The sequence below is a fragment of the Calidris pugnax genome, unplaced genomic scaffold (assembly GCF_001431845.1).
Source record: "Calidris pugnax isolate Ruff unplaced genomic scaffold, ASM143184v1 scaffold31, whole genome shotgun sequence".
Taxonomy (NCBI): domain Eukaryota; kingdom Metazoa; phylum Chordata; class Aves; order Charadriiformes; family Scolopacidae; genus Calidris; species Calidris pugnax.
In genome coordinates this window covers 6919236-6940236 of record NW_015090786.1, presented here as the reverse complement: position 1 = coordinate 6940236, position 21001 = coordinate 6919236, and the positions used below count along the sequence as shown (strand labels likewise).

The 21001-nt window shown below is 37.6% G+C and overlaps 1 protein-coding gene across 6 annotated transcripts in view; it reads right to left on the bottom strand.

Moving 5' to 3' along the window:
* Positions 1-21001, bottom strand: part of PLCB4 (phospholipase C beta 4) — a 185138-nt gene that overhangs the window by 84776 nt on the left and 79361 nt on the right. For 4 of the 6 annotated variants that reach the window (XM_014966459.1, XM_014966462.1, XM_014966460.1 and 1 more), the window contains 4 exons: positions 9058-9158; positions 4739-4819; positions 4393-4452; positions 2928-3071 (listed from right to left, as the gene is read on the bottom strand). In XM_014966459.1, the coding sequence (XP_014821945.1) occupies positions 2928-3071; positions 4393-4452; positions 4739-4819; positions 9058-9141 (369 nt within the window). In that variant the 5' untranslated portion in view covers positions 9142-9158. Of the gene's footprint in view, positions 1-2927; positions 3072-4392; positions 4453-4738; positions 4820-9057; positions 9159-21001 lie in introns of those variants that run through there. The other 2 variants (XM_014966463.1, XM_014966464.1) reach the window with 1 other exon arrangement.

The following is a 21001-nucleotide window of genomic DNA, read 5'->3' as shown; positions in this document are numbered from 1 at the left end:
GAGTTGCTTTAGGAGCAGACCATGACAGCTGCTTGCAATCAGAGACAGAGTACACCCTATTTTGTGGTTGTTTTGTTTTAAAAGTGGAAATGAAAACCAATTTTTCAGATGAAAACACCAATAAAATCTAAGTAGATAGAATGTAAATACCAGAGCTGGAGCTTGGAGACAAGCAGAGAGATAATAAACACACTCTTGTTGGAATAGCTACACTTGGAGCTCAGTGATGACTTGGCCAGACCTGCCGAGCTCATCGCCACAAGAGGCAGAGGAAGGTGGGGCTGTCCCAGTGCAGAGACGATGACAGATGACAACAGACAGCTTGTGAGAAGCTCTGCCTGGAGGCGAAGGTTCACCACTGCCCACAGTGGGCAGCAGCTCCTCACATGCTCACCCGCCACAGCTGGGGCACCCCTAAGGGACTGCCCTCACACTCTACCACCCTGTCCTATCCACCCGGCAGAATCTGCTTCCCACTGATACCACTGCTCACATGGGTGGCTTAAGGAAGCCAGGAACTTACATTAATTCTCTTCTTTGTCGCGGTTACTCAGTCCCATCTAGAATCCAGCCTTCAGTGAGTAACAAGTACTTCTTGTCCAATTGCAAAGTACTAATTTGCCCCATCCCTGGAAGTGTTCAAGGCCAGGCTGGATGTGGCCTTGAGCAACCTGCTCTAGTGGGAGGTGTCCCTGCCCATGGCAGGGGGGTTGGAACTCTATGATCTTTGAGGTCCCTTCCAACCCTAACCATTCTATGATTCTATTCTATTTTTGACCTCTTTCTGTCACCATATAAAAAGGGTATGGGTTTTTGTATTTGGATCTCTCACCAAATTCCCTTGTTTTGATCTATCCCAATCAGGTGTCGACCAATCCTGGCCTTGGTTTCTCTGAGAAAGGGCCAAAAGATCTACAGCAAGTAATGCTTGCCTTCCTCACAAACCACTACAGATGTATCACTTATACATATCTGGGCTGCTTAAGTTACAATCACTGCCCCTTCTCCAAATTTTTGCCTCTGTCACTTCACAAAGGGGGGATTACTACTGAATATGGATTAAATCAAGACCTTTTTTAAACTGCAGTAGTAGCTGCACAGCTACTTAGCACCATGTAAAGCCTCACTTCTTCCAGAGGAGATTTACCATGTCTCAGAAGAAAGATGTCTTCTCATGAACAAACCAGGAAGAATTAAGCAGGAAAAGCCCTAAATGCAGATAACTCCTAGAAAATTTTATTTTAGCACAGAATTATAGTAACAAGTTGATTTACTCACTAAATACAAAAGCTCAATACAGAACACACCAAATGACTTCCCATATGCCCATATTCCTAGTGAAAGTTCAGCTTCAGATGCAACTTAGGAAGTTCTACATCGTTTTTAGCTTCACTACTTTACCTCGAAGTAGATCTCTCCCTTGTGCCTCAAACTTACCAGACGAGGTGGATCACCACTGTTGACAAGTTCTGGAAATATATTTTGGTGGAAAGACTCCCAAATGCAGGACTTTCACATTTATGGGCCTTTCAAAGCCTACCCACAAGCTGATTGCAGTATTACGCACCATTTTTGGTAAGCATCTTGGCAGTTAATGAAGCAGCAGATCTTTTAGACAGTATAATTGGCTCACCAGTTTTGACAGTCTATGTAACCAGCCAACATACTCCTCACGAGCCAATTAGTCTAATACAGTTTACTGAGATTTAAGGTGGCTAAAAAATGTAACTCTGACTCTTTTGTCCCCCAGAATAAATCAGATACATTGTTGGGTTAAGTGTAAAAATGAATGCTGCCAGCATCTCCTTTTCTTTGCTTCTTAAGTGTTTTAAAAACAGAACTGTGGTATGTTATTTCCCTGAAAGCCGGCTGAAAACACAGTAAAATCAATTTAGTGTACCCATGTAAGTTATACAAGTATTTCTCCTATCATGGAGTTTACTCAGTACTGCCAGTGTTTAAAGAGGTATGGATCCAAAGCAATGAAAAATCAACCAGGTCTGCCAAGGGACTTCATGATGCTGCATTCAGCAAACAGATACTCAGTTTTAAAGGAGGGGATTTAGCAGGTGTGTGTTACTGATCACTATTCAATGCTTATCTCCCAGGCAAAACAGATTATAATACACCCTAAGTACATAAAATCAGAAAAGTAAAAAAAACCCACCGTATTTTTAAACTCCCGTGATCTAAGCTAGTAGCATATTATCAGTACTCTAGAATCATGTTTCTCAGAGCAGTTTACGGCAGACAGATTGAGTACCAGGCCTTGGTGGAGCCACTCAATTTATATCGTGAACTGCAATCTTAAGCTCTCAGGAAAGACAGCGTGTAAAAAAGCACCATTGTTTTCTCAAGCCTGTTGCATGTCAACGGGAAACAGAAAAGAACCTGAGTACACTGGAATCCCCTTTAACTGTAGAGAATTTTCTTTCCTGTTATTGTCTTTTCAAATAATATGAACCACACAATACAATTAGGTTATTGCTGAACAAAATTTTGGAGGGTTGAGCTCCACCCACCTGGAAAATGAAAATAATTGTACTTCCCTTCAGCATCCCTGTATGTTACAGATCCACCGTGTAACCATCACCGTCTGCTGTGCAAGCCTCATGCAGAGGTACTAAACAGTTGGGGGAATGCTGTGTCCTATATTTAATGGTCTCAGTGCCTACTTTCGATAAATCACCATGCATGCAGAGGCTGATAAAGTAACTATTTCCTTTCACCATAGCACACAGACATGCTACAGAATGCTCCAAATAGATGTTTGCTCTCCTTTAGTAGGCTGCGGCAGCAGACATTAAAACAGGTATTTCAGTCAGCCAAGCGGGCTGACTTACTCAGGAAAAACAAATGAGTATGGCTAAGGAGCTCGCCTTTTTTTTTTTTTTTAAACTCCCACACACTGTTTAATTGTGAAATACCTTGGCTATTTCTGTGTTTTCCGCCACCATGAAAGTGAAGCTGATGTTCACCAGATCCGTGCCACTGCAGACACACACTATTCGTCCTTCCAACTCATTTTCAGATTTTCCAACAGCCTCAAGTGCAGTTAGTATTTTGGGATCCTGTTAAACAGAATAAATAACTTGTTATATTTGCAATACTTTTGTTATGCAATACACTACAGTAAAGATAAGATGCATTCCATCTTCATATACATTAACCTTTGCCAATCATCTTAAATGAGTGCTTTCACTTCGAATTAATGTGTAAACTTGAAAGCCAATATATTCTGACGATTAGGAGCACGATTGTTAGAACTCAGAAGTAAATTTTAAATATCTTTTAGAATGTTCAATTAGAAACTACATATATTTTCATCACAAAAAAGAAAAATTAATCACTCCAAGGACTGGAAGTAGAGGAACAGTAGTAATCCTCTAAGTAAATTATTCCAATCTAGTTAAATCCATAGGTACAGAGAGTTATGATCTGCATGACTTTCTGGCTGTTTCTTAATGACACACGTACAAGCTGAGGTATTTCTGCTGAGAGTCAAGGGCTATCAATTTAATGGGCATAAAGAGCAAATTACCTATGTAAAGACAGAGGTGAAGTCTGAAGCATATTGGTAGGGTAGTCGGCACATGAAGCATGGGATTGTCTGTAACACCACTTCTCATGCCCCTTTTCTATGGGGGAAAGATTTTAGTCTATGGATTCCCAAGAGAACTACTAACAGATAGTTATCTACAGTTAACACAGAAATACTTAACACATGAAAGTGGAAATGCAGAGGTGTTAACAGATATCTTGCTTCCCAACATATCCTCTAAAGTAAAGGCCTGGAGGAGTGAAGTCCACTATCAACTTCAGAAAATCTACATATTCCTTCTGAAGAATACCGCAGAAAGTATCTCCAAGTTTTGGGTTTCTCCAGAACTCCCAGCTAATACTTCTGTTGATATCCTTCAAAATGGCAGACAGTGACCAGCTGGCCTCTCTGACCATCTAACCGTACAAAAAAGTACACAAACAAAACTACCTGCATTTTATATGAATGAAGCAAGAAGATACAACTTATTTTAAACAGACAGGAACAAAATTTGGACTATGAATCATTTTATTCCAGATCCCTAAAACAAGTATCACAATATGTTGCTACAAAATAATTTAAAACTCTTGATACATGCTCTTTAATATCTGTTAAACTTTCACCGCACCTGAAAGCTGAGCGCTGTACTGCATCAAAAAGACCAGATGACAGAACCTTACCACTGCCATCACACCAAATTACTTGACTTTAAACTTCAAAATTTTAGACTGAGATTGTGAAATAAAGACTGGGTTACTCGTATTTTTTAAAGAAATTAACTTCATTCTGCTTCCAACTTCAGTTTAAATATTCTTTGTTTACATTAAAAATATAAACTAAATACAGAGTACCTTTGGTACAGCTCCAAAACGAACACTGTTGATCAGGGAGCATTCTAATACCTGTCCTTCCTGAAATGGCAAAAAAAAACGTTCAAAGGTCTGTTGACAAATAGAAATTGCAGCAAAAAATAAACAATGAATCTTATTGGCAAACACTGTTAATTAACACTAAGCAATATATTTCCCTTTTATATCAGTTAATCCCCTCTTAAATACTTCACTTCTGTTAATTCTAAAAGACTAGAACTAAGGCTAGTTTTGTAAATAAACTAACACAGTATTTTAGATTTTTAGAAACTAGCCAGAGCATAAACCAAGTGCAATAGTTATCTAATACATTCCTGATGTAATATACCTTTCCTTCACTTTTCCAGCTCAGAAAAAAGCCAAATTCATCCACTTGGAAGAGACAGTTGCTTTCAAAGACAAAAGATTCCTATAGAAAAGAAAGAAAAGAAAATATGACCATTATTTTAGTCAGTTTGACAATGGCAGAAATGTTAAAAAAAAACCTGTTACATTTCTCTCCAAACACCTACCCGGAGAATTTGCTATTCCCAATGCAATCAGAAATGAGGGAGGCAGTCTTTTAAAAAATGATCATTTTTAATGATTTGTCTTTTAGCTGCCATTTGAGACATTAGCATGCACTTAATTAATATTTTCCTATTTCTTGGCAACTATGTAGATTTGTGGGTTTTTTTCATAAAAGCAGAGATTCTTACCTAATCAAAAGCCTTAATGAAATGGAACTTCAAAAAATTACTGAAAATTAAATGCTTCAAACTACATAAAGGTTAAAAATATGTAATTAGCCAATACTACCTTCAGGATCAAATCACTAAATTTCATTTTAACACCCAGAATTTGGGAAGCACCACTTTTCTGTTAGACTATGACAGTATGTATGTTGTGAGCATTTTGTAGCCAGAGTATCTGCCAAGCAAAGTTTGAAGGCTATTGATTTGTAAGAGAAATCAGGAGTAGCATACCAAAGAGACTAGACAAGCAAAAATCAGATTAGCTGAATTAAAAAAGAAATTTCCTACACACACTTCTAGCCTCAATTAATGCATCACAAATTAAGCTAAAATGCAGGATAACACCGTGCAGAATCAATCACTTTTTAAAGAAAAAAAGGATCCAGGACGTCCTAACTTCCTTAAGTGAAAACCAACAAGCATGTGTGCAGACTACAGCACTGCTTACTGTTTCAGAGATCACTGCTTTGTTCTTTGTTTCTGAAGTGCCACATCCTCTCCTGTGCACATAGCAAGGGCAGCAAGCACATGAATTTGCACAGCTGTTTTCAGAGCAAAAGGTCTTGCATACAGGACAATTTGGATTTAGATAATAACACCAGGTAAAAACTCCAATGCCCTCAATGCAGGGAGCAAACCTTAAAGTTAGTAAATTTACCCAGGACAGTTCTTTCTCACTGGATTACTCTGAGGCAGGCCCCCAGCCTCACCCAGGATGAAGGACATCATGGGGCAGCCACATGGACTTTTTTTGACCCTGCCATGGAAACAAGGGCATTGTGTGGCCTAAGGTCTTACTCTGACCTGGCACTGGGCATGGAGGCAAGAAAGTTCCTGGATCCATGGCTGGGTAATGTCCTTGAGCCCTCCTAGATGGGCACAGCCAAAGGGGATACGTTATGTTTGGGATAACTGCTCATTTTCCCTGGGCACATTCATTATTGAATGGTGTCCACCACTTCTGGATAACGTTTTAGGTCCTCAAACAAGATTCATAGATTTTAAGGACTAACTTAAAACTGCAGTTTTCCATCCAAGTAGCAAACAACTATGTTAATTTTCCAGGCAGGGAAGCTGAGACAGAAAGTATGAAGTTGTTGCAGCTCAGTCTGAGCCAACACCGTTAGGCATGAATTTCCAGCATGCACTACTCTGCCTATCTTTCTCCACCATAACTTCTATTTTCCTGCCTTCACCCTAGTACTGATGCCTCATGAAACCAACTGGTTGCCAGACACCTCTGATTTACTAGTTTTACAGCCCCTGAAGTTCTGTTTCATATAAAAATGCAGCTAGCTACCAATCAAAATTAGTGTCTCTTGTATTTCCCAGAAAGATTACTCACACAATAAAAGGCAGGCAGTTTTTCATCATTTATTGTGTCCCCATCAAAAAAGCTCTTGATACACTGAAAATGTTGTTTTCACAAAGGTGTCTATGTAAACTGCACTCATGTTGATGTTTCACCCTAGCCTTGACTCTATTCATCAAATTACTTTTTCTGCAATCTGCCTTCTTGCATGGTAAAAAAAAAAAAAAAAAAAACCACCAGACCTCAGCCATCGTCAAAAACCCAAGCAAGTAACACTTCCTTGCTCATAGTAAAAACCAAACCAAAAGATAACACTTCCTTGTTGATGATTAAAAAAATCTCACTTCCTTGCTCATGCTAAAAAGCCTCTGCAGACCCACTGAGGATCGTTAACGTCCACGAGAACTTTTAGAGGTCCTGCTGAAAAACTACACATTCATACTACAGAAGAAAATAGGTCCCATGTGATACCAGAAATTTGGTCAGGAGTTTGGCTGGCTGGCTGCATAGGATCTGAAAGCATCTTACATATTCCCAACACTATTATAAAAGCTACAGTTTCTGAGTTCCGGGGAAGAGTTATAGACACAGATAATGCTTGGCATTTTCAACTTCAGTGCCAAGAACTCTGCTAAGCTTCCACCCTCGAGTGATGCCATCTGTATGGAAACATTAAGCCCATCTTTACCTCTAAGGTCTCATCTATTAAACTGACACACTCAGCTAAATTCAGATTTAGAGCAGCCAGCTAGCGGTGGCAATCGGCTCGGGGCGGCCGCTAAGCCCTGCTGTGCTGTCTGTCACCAGCCAACGAGCTTTGGAAGCAGAAAGGGCTGCTCAGAGCAGCCAGCCATCTTTCTGGCACAGGCCTGGCCCTGGGAGCAGTCATTGCATGGTAAAAAAAAAAAAAAAAAAAAGCACCTGCCATCAGTCCATGTCGATGCAGCATGACCAGTAAGACTCCTAATCATGTCTGCTTTTTATTTCCTGTGCTTTGCTGAGATAACCCTGTTCTAGGCTCAGACTCCTCAGCAAACTTGATAATGCTTGGCTGAAAATATATTTCCACGAGTTTTTAATCTTTCTGGTTAAGGGACCCATCTGTTAGCAAAAGATGGATCAAGACACTATTCCACATGACAATGACCCAGATTTTTCTAGACACTCAATAAAACCTGGGCACATAAAGACCTCTCATGCTGCACTAGAGCTGTGCAATCACTCAGACCTGTACCACGATTCCCTGAGCCCCAGTTCTATGACCTTAGTTCACTTATGATTTCTCTTTTCCCCAACACGACCCTTCTGTTAGGGTGGGGAATTAAGCACATGAAAATTAGAAGCCTAGATCTGAAACATTTTTCTTGAAAATCGCAGGACCTACAGTATAAGGACTGGATCTTGCTATGTTTGCATAGCATTCCTAAAACAATGGTCTCTCTCTTGGATAGGCTATCTAGTTACTACCACAACACAATTAAATAATAGCCTATGCATATCATAAATCTGATAATATCAAACAGCCACACCATCAAGTGCTCACTGTCTACAGGTTACAGATTTTAACTTCTGACTCACTGGGTTTTTTTTTACAACCCTTGATGATTCCTGTAAAATTGCAGATAAAATATACAGTCAGTTACCTAAGTGAAAACCTTTTAATGTTTCTGGAACAGTATTTGCTGATGAAAAATAAAGCTTTTATGAACTCCCTTTATAAGGAATTCAATGTCCACTAGTATCTTCTTAGTTTATCCATCCCCAAAACTGAAAATACAAGTTAAAACAACTATCCCTACCCTTGGCAGTCCTCATGATAAAAAAAATACCTTTTACTTACATTTCAAAAGAGGAAAATACTAATATTCCTGAAGGCACGTATTGGGATACCTTCAATTTTTACAGATTTCTTGTCCAAATAAGATTAAAAATAGACCCTGATAAAATTGTTCTCACAGGCATATCAATGCTGAGTATGAGGTAAATGTCTCAGCACTTTATTTCCACTGTCTGTGTAAAATGTCCTGTTTTGCATTCCTTTAATAGATTTGGATTAAAGCACAGCTGAAAGAGGAATCATAGTAATCATATTTCAGATAGAGTACAGGTTGATTTTCTCAAGGACATAAAACCACTCCAGATCTCAAATGATGCACTTGAATCAGAATATAAATGTTTTGTGTTCTCATATTTTACTTTCTGAGAGGCAGGTCCTCATTTTATGTATTAAAAGACAACATATTCTCCCTTTCCACATTTTATAAATACACAAAAACCGGAAGGATGCGCTTTGTTCCGTAATGTGCTTTATGAATCTGCAAAGACGAGAGCTTTATGCACATTACAGCTATTTTGATCCAAATCTCCCTTTCTCTTGCTCAGGGCTTATTTCAAATCAGAGGGATTAAACATATTTTCAAGTTATTTCTTTTGAAAGCAAAAATCTGTATAGCAATAAAGCGTATTGGTATTTCCTCCCCACAAACATTTCTGGAGTTATTTTAAAGTTTATTTGTATACAATGAAAGCAAAACATGAAATATTCTGTAACATCTGTTTATTGAAAAGAGAACAGCAAATGAAATGCAACTGGCCTCTTACCTCTTCATATCTATCAAACACAGCTCCATCTTGCATAAAAGAGGGAACTGGCTTCTGCCAGTTAAATTCATAAGGTTTTGCCATGATTATAGAAGAAAAACCTGAAATGGAATGAAAAAGCAGAGTTCCATTACTGTCTTTTAAAGGAGTATTTCAAAGTCTAAGCAAGGAAAAAGGTGACTTTTAGCTTTTTTATTTTGCACAAAAGTATTAAAAAGTCACAACACATTTCTAAATCAAGAGTTTTCTTCATGAAAGTATTTTTGTTTTGTAACTTTAAAATGAAAAACACTTGTAAAAATGTGTGTCTGGACTTAATTATTTGAAACAAAGCTTGCACTATAACATTGGTTTAGTTTAAATATCTCCTACATCACTTGTAAGAGCATAATAAGGCTGGGATTAATGCAGTCCAAGGTGAGACACAATACTACAACCTGTAATAGACACGAGTGCTGCTTTTTTGCAGGAAAACATCATCAGATCCTATGCAGACAGATTTCTTTTTTTTAATGTTCTAAATTGCATACTACCTTGGCAAACCATATTTACTCGGTACTTTGTATTTCAAAATCCATTTATATTAAACAAAGTCCTGGGTATTTTCAGTGGTATTTTATACATAAGTCAAGATACAGATAATGTATAAGTCAAAATTACCAGTGAAAAAAAACTGTTTAGGGATATAGGGCATTAAATAAAATTAGCTAGTAGTGTTGCTCATTTCTGCAAGTTTAGGAATGTGAACAAAACAACTCTGAATATGACACAGAAGCCATAGCATATGGACCTTACAATAAGGACTATTAAATTATTCAGTATCCTTTCCAACTCCTTGGTGCCTTATAGGTTATGCTGCTTTACACCAAAAAATGTCCCAAACATGTACTCTGAAATACTCAAGTTTACTTTGTCTGAAGGAAAGAGCATCTGCATTGTTCCTGCTTACTAACACCATCTAGGACATGCAGTATCTTGCTTATTCCTTCACATACTGGACCAGAAAGTCTTGCTTGAAAGAAATACACTTGACAGCAGTAAAGTAAGACTGACTCATAGATGTTAGCAAATCATTCTGTGGAATGGGATAGGATGAATACAGCACACGGTCATGATAATCTGACCCCACATGCTACTGCCTGTCTCACAGGTGAACCTCACCTTACCTTGCCCTTGCTTGCTTGCTTGCTCAGGGCCTCCTCTGACAACTGACAACGTTCATCTACTATTGACCAACTCTAGCAGCACAACGCATAGCTAAGCAGAACCAGTACAGTTCTTACTCCCTTACAATGCAAGCACCCAGACCAAGCAAAGTTTGCCTAAGTGAGAGGGATAAAAAGCATACATAAAATTCAAGGGAGAGCATGACAGCCTCTGCAATCTATGCTATGCAAACCATCTTGTAGTGTCTGTGTATGCCAAAACTCTGAATAGCACACTAAAATATTACCAGTTAGGTAACAATCCTTCCACAATTTTCTTAGACAGAAATGTCTACTTTGACTGAACTTAAACCCATAATAGATGCAAGTGTTTTAAAAAAAACTTAAGAATGTTGTACTATCCTTCTTCTCTGTCTTGTTTTCATTTGTGTAAAAAAGTTCTAACAAGAAAAAGAACAACAAGAGAACTCAGAGGATACTGCGAAAAGACTGTCCATCACCAGCCTTAAGAAAAGTTACTTTTGACAGTTTTCACCTGAAAAATATCCTTACTTCTAAGAAAATGCAGAACACATTTTGATGCTGCCCATGTCTATCTCCTGCTCTTTTTTCGCCATTGATACAGGAATATCAGAAACACATATCACGTTTCTGGAGTCTTAGGAATAAGATAAATTAATTGATTCTCCGTAACTATCAAAAATACAATTTGACAGTTATATATATATCTCACTACTAAGTGTTCACTTTGTTGAAAATGGGAAGAAAACTCAAAATAACATATATGTACTCTCCAATTAAAAAAAAAAAAAGACTAAAAATAGAGGACAAGGAATTGGGGCCAAGAAGCGATCAGCTACATGTAGTATCTTATCATAACATGTCTTTTCTTTTTGCCATTCCTGGGAATCTGTATAAGAGTAATATCATCTTCCAGATCCTTTCAGGTAATGTGCCAAATTATTTAATTTTTATTGTGTTTTAAAAACACACTTGGAATTTTAGGGTCTTTTTCAGTTTAGATCAGCATAGAGCTGCTTTTTCCTCATTCGATGGAGGAAGCTGCATGGTAAGACAGCCATCCCATTGCAATAGCACGATGGCGTCTAGTTCTATACAGCTCACAGACTTCACACTGTAGCTCAATATAATCACACCACCTTGAAAACTTAGTGTTTGTTCTTAGATCAAAGCTACATTTAAAGAAATGCAGCTTCAGAAATCTGTTTTCTGACTTTGCAGGCTTTGCTAACAGCAAAGTTGAAACCAGAACTAACGAAACCCCATACTATACAACAAATCCTCAAAGGTCTTGGAAAAACATCCCTTAGATTTAAAGGAAACTGAAAACATTCACACCTGAAGCGCTAAACACTCCTTTTTTTTTTATGGCATATTGACCATTCCCTTATCTGTTTAAATGACTTTAACTATCAGAATTTTCCCAAGAAGAAAAGTTACTTCAAATACAACCAGCAGTTCATGCAGCAATACGTGCTGCCAGCATGTGAAGTCCTTCTGGGAAAAGAAGACGCATTCAGTGCTAAAATATAAGAGAAGTGATAACACTTTTAAGACTGTGAAGAATACTCTTCCACAGTCCCTAGCCTACACGCACAGCCTTTACTCTTTTTTACTGACATTGAACCCTATGCAGACACATTTTAAAATGTACAAGCTCTGCAACTGCTCTGAACTCCTGTATAAGACACGTAATAACATTCTGTCAAACACTTTGAATCCTGGATGTAAAGAGTGCTTGAATAAACACTTATCTTTCACAAAAACTAATTACCTTAGCACTGGAAACATACACTTTTTTACCAATTTGAACTTTGCCAAGTTCATCAGCCAGTCACAGAAATACAGCTCTGTAAAAATACCTCCTTTACAGATCTTCTCTTTCTCTGCGTGTTCACACAGTCTAATGAAGTTGTCTGATTACTTCATCGCTGATAAATTAAGTAGATCGAGCTCTTCAGTTTCTGCTGCAACGCATATTTTTCAAATCTTGGAGTCAGCCTGAGCCCTCTCCGCTTTTCCAGCTGCCTTTTTTGAAATCAGATGTCTGGACCAGGAGACAGTAGCCCAGCACAGCCCTCTGTCATAAAAACCAGAGTTACAGTCTTTCTTCTTATTTGCATAACCTTGCATTTAGCTGCAAAAAAACACGCTTGATTGCTCATAATTTATCAAGCAATCAAGTTCTGTCTCAGAGACTCAAGCTCATTGTTATTTACCATCTTCCCAATCTCTTCTCTAGCTCTGCTCTCTCACAGGTCAACACAGTTTACACATGAACTGAGACAGATGAAGTGTGAGGAAAAGATGGCTTGAGTACATCTTCCAAGGAGTCAGATGAACTGCAAAAACCCAAGATTTTTAAGCCATATGCTTTGGCAGCTGTGCAGAAGGTGAAGAAAATTCTCTCTGCCTTCAGAAGAGCTCTTTTCAGTCTCTCACATTTCTTACACTCCTCTCAAAAATCCATTTTTCCGTAACCCTGTTAGCTTTTAGGATAACCAAAATAAAATACAAACTATTCCCCTGTCACTCTTTGGAGCTTTGCTAATTTTCAGAAATTTTCAAAGAAAGTAAAACCCAAACCAGCCCCACCCATCAGACCCAAACAAACATGACATTCTAACACTGATATGGCTGCAAATATATACACATATATACCCTCACTACGATGAGAATCAAGAATTACTCTCTTTAAAGAAATTTAATAATAATGAACTGTGTGAAGATTCAATGGGGAGAGAGAGAACTTATAGGAACTAAATTTGAAGACAGCAAAATTTTAAATTTAAAACTTTTAAACAGCCTTCAAAAGTTAAAATAAAAATCTTCTCACTGATTTAGGGTTCTTAAAGTATAAAAATGCCTCTGAATACATACCGTTCAAAAAAGCAGAAAGAACACTCATATAAAATACACTTCAGAACTTAATCAGTGACCACAAGAGAGAAATAGATGAAGTCTCACAAGTACAGTAGTTAAATGCCTTTTGAGCTATCTCCCTTTCTTTCAACACTGATTTATGCCCGAAGACATGATTTAGATCACATGAAAAAAAAGCATTTTTTGATTCACCTAGAGTACCCAAAGAGCAAGGACACAAAATTAACCTTATCCAGAATAGCATTATTTAATGCAGAAGTCTTCCTCTTTTGTAAGCTTGGCTGTACTAAGCTAAATCTGGGGTGTGTGGGGGGTGGAGGGACTATAAATCATGGAGCTTTTCTTTCTTTGACCAAAAGAAGGACAAGGTGTGGCTGAACAGGAGGAGGAAAGGATTCTGTTAATACAAAGCAGACAAATATTTGGGGAAAGAGGTGATATTCTAAACTAACGCACAGGGCTGGCTAGCAAGATGGATAGGATACTCCTTGGATCCCATAAACATCCTGTCAATGTTGAGACACTGTTGGAAAGGATGGCAGTATTCCTTAGAGCTGATCCCCCCCAGTCTAAAACACAGTAACTTGCAATTTCCGCAGTTTGCTTAGCCCTAGATATTATAAAAACACTTGTACATTTTTTTTTAGTAATTATTATTTTTGCCCCTGGAAGGAACCACTATTTGCTGAGTGAAAAGTGAGACGGCCCCACACCCTGTGTTTGCCATTTCACCACTTAGGTCTTTGAATCACACCACCTAAACCTGCACCAGTTACTGTCTGTGTGAGTTTCAAGGGCAAAGTGTAAGTACTCACAGAACGCTACACTGAGTTTAGTAATCTTGCCCAGGCACATACATTTTTCTTACAGATACAAGGAAGCAATTTAAAAAAAAAAAACAACACACAAAACTAATATATTTCCCACTCTTCCCCCCCCCTCCCTTCAAGTACATATATCCTTCACCACCACTCCTCTTTGGTAAACAAGGTTCTTCATAACAAAGACAACCAGATCTCCATCAGTAGACCTCTAGAACTTACTGGTATTTTTATGGAGTCCAGAAAGTCTACCTGCAGTGATGTGGACCAGAGTGAGAAACTAGCTGCCTAAGGCTAAAGGGCCATGCAACTCTGAAATTCTTACAAAAACACCCCCTTCATCTTTTAACGAGGCTCTAAAGCACTTCCATAGTCAAATACTACAATTGTTTCTAGAGATTACAGGAAGAATCAGATCGCCATGCATTTACTCCTCAGCGTCAAACTTAATTGGTCATAAATGTGCCAGCATTATACCAATATGCAAAATACTGAGACAGGGTATTTTTTAAACACAAAACTTTGGCTTCTACACCAGAACTTAAAATTTAAGTTTTAAGAAAATTTAGAAAATAAAAGCCACTACAGTTTGAGTCCTATATAAAAAGTAACAGTCGGAGTCACAGTGCTTAATGTCTGCAGTATCCACACTACACTGTAAAGCAATTCCCAGACTTCGCAGCTCTCCAGGCTCTTCCATGGTCCAATTTTATTGTTGTTTTTTCTTTTTTAAAAAGAGGTTTTTTTCAGCAGGTTATTTTTAAATGCATTATTCCCACAGCTAATGCAAGCAAATTCAAACAGTTCTCCCAAAAACAAGGTCCAGAAGCAACAAAAGATATACAACAGAGCTCAGGCGCCTGAACATGTATCGTCTAGTAATGGTATCAATTTCTACTTTGTCTCATTTTCCATTTCATCTTAATTGCTGGAATGCACTGGCATGCAGGGGCAGCTGAGAGGTTAGACCAAAACAAGAAGTGCCCTGTTCTTAACCAACCTCTTCAGCATTTCACACAAGTTCAGTAAGGCTGCCCACTGCAGACCTCTGCTTCAGGCTAAGAAATGAGTGTATCTGCTGCTGATGGAACAAAACAGCAATTGCTTACCCCATAGTGCTGAAAATGAGATGGTCCTGCCCTAACTTAAGGTCCAAACTGTGGTTGAGTCATCACCTCTGATGACAGCCATTACCTCTAACAAGCAGAATTCCTACAATAGACCATAAGACCCAAACATGACCTCCCAGCTTCCTTCCACATTTTTCTTTTTGTCCTAAAGTCTTCCTAGTTTGTTAATATCTACATTTTTCACCAGCCTACCCATTCGTTCTAAAACTCGCATTATCTACCATAAATGCTTACCAACCATCCTTTGTGGGGCCGGTGGGCATTCCCCTTTCTGAGAAGCAGATAGTATGGAAAGAGGCACACTGGTTATATAAATAAACTTATTCTGGTACATTTGCAACAGTGTAACACTGTTATAAGAAGTTATTCCAGTATATTATTAGAAATATATTTAAATCAAGCCATTATGGAAATCTTTCTAGTCAGGTGATTCACTCAGGTCTAATTCCTCACAAACTTTTAAATTAATTGATTTAGTGGGAGCCTACCTAACAGGAACAGAGGCAAAAAACGAGGAGTGCATATCAGCTTAGCTCACACAGTGCAGAATGACAATTTAATCCTGCACACACACACAAACCTCATATAAAATACTCTTAAACAAGTGTTTACAATAGCATCAGGAATATTTCAGAAAAAAGACAATTTCAAAATTCTCTGTAGAATTCTTCCATAGATGTCACTATAAACTCAAAGTTCATTAATTCTCAAAAATAAATGTGATACAACAGTTACATATTCAATAAAATTGATGCAAGAAAGAGATTATTTCTTTCTTAAAAATTATATTTTTATGTTGTACAGAAAAAATTTAAAAGCATTAATTACATCATAATGTTAAAAGACATCTTAATCAGACTAAATCTAAAACAGAATCAGCAGAAAAAAATCTAACATGAGAAATTTATATATGTACTGGAGTAAATTCCAAATTCCCCTGAAAAACAGAAAGCAAATAAATACCAGTGACAACAAAACCATCTAATTTTGTCACGTGCTCAAATGCTAATCCTACTGGTCATGGTTGCCTCTTTCATCAATAGACCTGAATCAACTGAACCTAAATTAAGGGCCTTTCTTTCCACTGTATTACAAAGTGTAAATTTGATTGCATGAATGTCACTGCACTGAAAAACAGGAATATAATTAGTCCATCTCATCTTCAGAACAAATACTTGTAGTCCCAAGAATCATGGAATTGTCAGAGTTGGAAGGGACCTCTAGAGGAAAGCAGATTATTTCTACACTCAGCAGCAACACAGCGTCGCTAGAGCAGATTTTCCCTTTTGAATCGATTCGAATTGATCCTCACATAGCTTCCAATAGGATTGGGATCAGTCTTTGTGTGCCACCACCGTAAATTACCTTCACTTGCTGACCAAAATGAGCCTTTAGATAGGTGCCACTTGAAATGCCTGGAAAAATAAATCAACTTGGCACTTTCAACAGCAAAGTGGTAAAACAAAAAGGCAGTTTTTACTCATAGTCCACAAGGAAACTTCTACAGCAATAACAGAAGTTTATCTATACACATTCCTAGGAAAAGTATGATTTGAATAGTAAAATAAAATGCAGAGTTATCATAAATGGAAGTTAGTAAAAACTTAAAATGTTAAAAAATAATGAACCATACGCACGAAACTATAAAAACTATAAACATAACTGAATAAGTAAAGTTATTTTTATTGTTGTTCTTTCCCTCCAGTGATAGAAAATTTGGTTTTCACATTTTCAATTCTGTAACAGTAAAGGCAAAAGGCAAGGGAAAGGCACGGATCTTCCCAAAGGATGACTTCAGGAGTGGACATGCTCATTATGTTGTCAATTGTACAGAGAATTTAGCAATCTGACTAATCTAAAGATAAAATTAATGAGAATTTATTTTCATTTACATGTATTATTCACTATCCATCTAACAGTAACTTTTTGCTTTTGACCTGTCAAGTGAACTTCACTGCATAATGTGAGCATATGATGAAGAATCTTAGAACTTTCCCTGTTTTGTCTCATTCCAATAATATACACTAACCATATATAAAATTAAGTTGTCAAAAAAATGCAGTTTTATCTTCAGTTAAGTAGAACTGTTAGAGGCGTTCAAGATTTATTTTTAGTATAATGTCAAGCATCCCATTTCCTGGAAGCCACCTCCTCCCCAGGTAATAATAGAGAACAAACTGGACTTCGATGAAAGCAATAGTTTGAATAATAGTTGTCACAATCTTTTCTGAATTGCTATAGCATGTGATGTTTGTATACAATATATCTTGATTTAACCAGCAGTGACTTTTACTAAGTTTAATTACTTCACTTTGTGGCTTTCAATTAAAGACAGTGTTAAAATAAAAGGCTACTTCATGCAATAATAATAACTAGAAAAAAAATCACAAACATTTAGCACTTCCAAAACATCTTAGGTATTTCCTGAATTAATTAAGCCCAAATTCTCTCATTACAGTCTTGAAAAATCTGACATATTGTATAGTTACAGCAATGAGCCCTAAAGGAAAGGGACTTGCCAGCTTTATCAAAAAAAACCCAAAACAAACAGTCTTCAATATGCTCTTTGGACAATTAATACCTTGCTTAATTTCTACTGTTGTTTAATTTCTAGCTGACAGACATCTTTTAAGTCAGTCAGCAGTGTCTCTCCCTTTTAAGCACATCTGTATGAAGTATTTGTGTCAATTACTTTAATTAAAATCATAAGGGATTTTGACATTTAGAACTTTAATTTCTTCTTTTTAGACAACTTCTGGAGCTTAGTGCTGTAAAAGATGTCAAGCAGAAGTGATGGCTGTACTTTAATGTGATAGCAAGACACAAATAAATGTTTGAAATTAAAATCCTAAAAAGAATTTAGGTGAGAATAAAGATTATTCACCAAATAATCTGAAGTGAACATCATTCCTGTTACAAACGTGAGAGTTCATAGATCCGAGGACATAAAACAACTGCAAAATTCTAAGACTGAATTATTAACTACAAACATTACGGAAAAGGCAACACAAACTTCCAAACAAGATTAGCATTGGTTGTCTTTCATTTTTACGTGCAAGGAAAAGTTTTAGAAATAACACAAGCTAGTACCTCAAGCAAAAATAAAACAAACTCCAAATATCAGCTGCTGCATGACCATGTCCCTGAGGACACAGTTGTCCGTTTCCAAACAATGACACAGACTTAGACCTTGTATTAATAAAATGTAATGAAAGGTCAAGAACACATTTTTGTAATAACTTCTAAACCTCTGTGTCTTTGAAATAATCCCTTCTATGGTCAGGTACTTTAGTTCAAATCAAACTTTATTAAAGTTTTGACATGACTTAATGTGAGCTTGTTCAAAATATACAGATATTTTAAAAACTAATAAACTGTGAGGAACATAGACATTACTTTAAAATCTAAAATTAGGAAAGTGACATTATAATTTGCAGGGTTCAATTCTGACCATTTTTCTAGATGATTTCTGGGAAAACATGAGTGAGCCACATTGCTGGTTTAAAATTTCAGAGATTTGGCAATCGTTCCAGTGGTTTAAAATGCATTAATATCAAAAAGCTGCATTCATTATCTGACAGTTAGGAGTGTGTTAAAAGTAGGTCTTTGTTCAAAGTTTAAATTAATTACCAATTTCTTGGTACCTTGGATAAATCCTACAAACTTTTCACCATTAAAATAGAGGAGGTTTTATACTTTTTAGGTGAGACTGTTATTGTACAATTTAACCCACGGCAGTGGGCAGAAAATGTTTGTAACTATCTTAGAAGTCATAAAGCTGTTCAGATTTCATCTCAGCACCCAACTTAGACCTTAGAGACAGCAGGTTTTGCATCCCCTTCTTTAAACACGAGAAAGTAATATGCAATGAAAAGCAAGAAACATAGACCGAGGACCTGCATTTGATCAGTACACTCCTTCCTTCCTTGCATCTGATATCATTTTTCGTATTTTCATCACCCTTTAATTCCCCTGTTATCCTGCTCATTTGTATGTTGGCTCATGCCCTGAATCAAGTCTCAGCTAAGAGGTAGTGGAATGCAGGCACGGCCTTATCAGCTGGTTGGAAAGAAAATCATCCATCACCCTTCTGACCACCCAGCCCCAGTGGCTGCAGTAAATCCAAATCCCGGGTAGCAGCTATTTGCAGGCGCAGCCTTTCTTCCTTCCTCAGTTCTGTGGCACAACTTGAGCTCTAGTGAGAGCGGCAGCAGAGCAGCTGTAACCTGCCCCAGCTAATGTGTGGCTGGAGCCTGTAGTTCCCTCAGAGCTTTAGGTTGGTCAGTTTAATTTTATTTTTCTGCTAATGTTTCAGGTTTAAATCACAGGAGAAAAAAAACAGGAAGAAACAGAACATACTAATTGTCTTTAATGAAGGCTCTTTCTCCGATTCCTCCCAGTTAGCATGAGAAAAAGAAACACACACAGTGCTTGCTCATGGTGTGCACTTCAACATTACTGTGCAAAAAGCAGAACTATGAATCAGGATGACATTTCACAGATGAGGAAAAATTAATCATAAACTCTTTGGCCTAAACACCGTTGTATAGGCTCTACTTGTCTATTTTCCTCACTCCCACACACTCTACCTCTTCTATGCAGGAACAACATTCATCACTGATTGTTCAGGAAAAACATAGGTCCTCTGGACTAGCTGGAAGTCAAGGGCTCTGGGTTGATGTTTAGCCAGAGTGCTCTGGAGACGTGACTGGACACTTTGCCATTCCCCATTTTCCTTTTTCCACCTCTAAAGAGTGAGGCTAGCAAGACTTGTCTTAATTACACACTCAGTGATGGTTCGAAAACACGGACAGCAAGATATCCCAGAGCTAGAAGTTATTGTTAGACACTTTTAATCACCAATAACATCCAGTATTAACTAATCAATAAACAGCCGTGCATTTTGCTGAAGACGAGGTTGCCACAGTTCCAAATACAATGTATCACAACTAGGCAAGCCTAAATTAAATGCTGCCTATAATTTCGAAATCTAGAAGCCCTCTTTCCAGCAGGACAGCTGTCCAAATACAGACAACCATGTTTGAGATATACCAGGTTATCAGCTATTTATAGCTTTACTCTCCTAGAGATTCAAGAGGAAAAGCAACTGGTTCTGAACTTTAAATTATGATTATTTCATTACCGTAGGTAGGTGGCAGAGTAAGCATTTTTGTAAATTTGCTTCAGCCAGATTTCTTTTTAAATGGCTGTTGTGCCACTGCCCAGAAGTACTAAAAGCAATGGAGACAGAATAAGAAAGATTGTGCAGATAATGAGATCAGGGATAAAATAAATACAAGTTACCAATCCTTTAGTTGATAAATGCATAGTTAACCCTAAACAGAAGGTGGGGATGCATAAAACACAGCATCACAGTCTCTTTCAAACTAATCCCCACCTCAGAGAAACTGCAATCTGTATACACGTTTCTACTAATCAAACATTAAAACAACTCTCAACATTGTGCTATGTTTCCTGTCACATCAGTCATTATCGAAGTGAAAGCTGTTGTCTTTTTGGGTAAAATGAGACTGTGAGAGACATCTGAGATAAACTTATCTGATAAAGCAGTTCAGAGTGCTAATATACTCAGTACTGAGGTATTCAGTTATTTACATTACTTGAGATAACGTCCCTAAAACATGTTTCTGAATATTAACATATCGCTTGTTCAAAAACTGGGGCCCAGATATGTGAATTATTGAAGAGAGTGGTGGGAGAGTGGTCCAAGCCAGCAGCCTCTCCAAATCTCCCTGCTGGATGAATTTAGGCTTGTTCAACTAGTCATAATATATATGAAAATTTCTGGAGGAAAAGCATGTCAATTTTTTTATTGCTCCAAATGGATGATTTGACACAGTATTCCAAAAGGGATAAAAATAAAAGTGTTGGTATGTAACCTATTTGTCCAGTGTGAAGACAA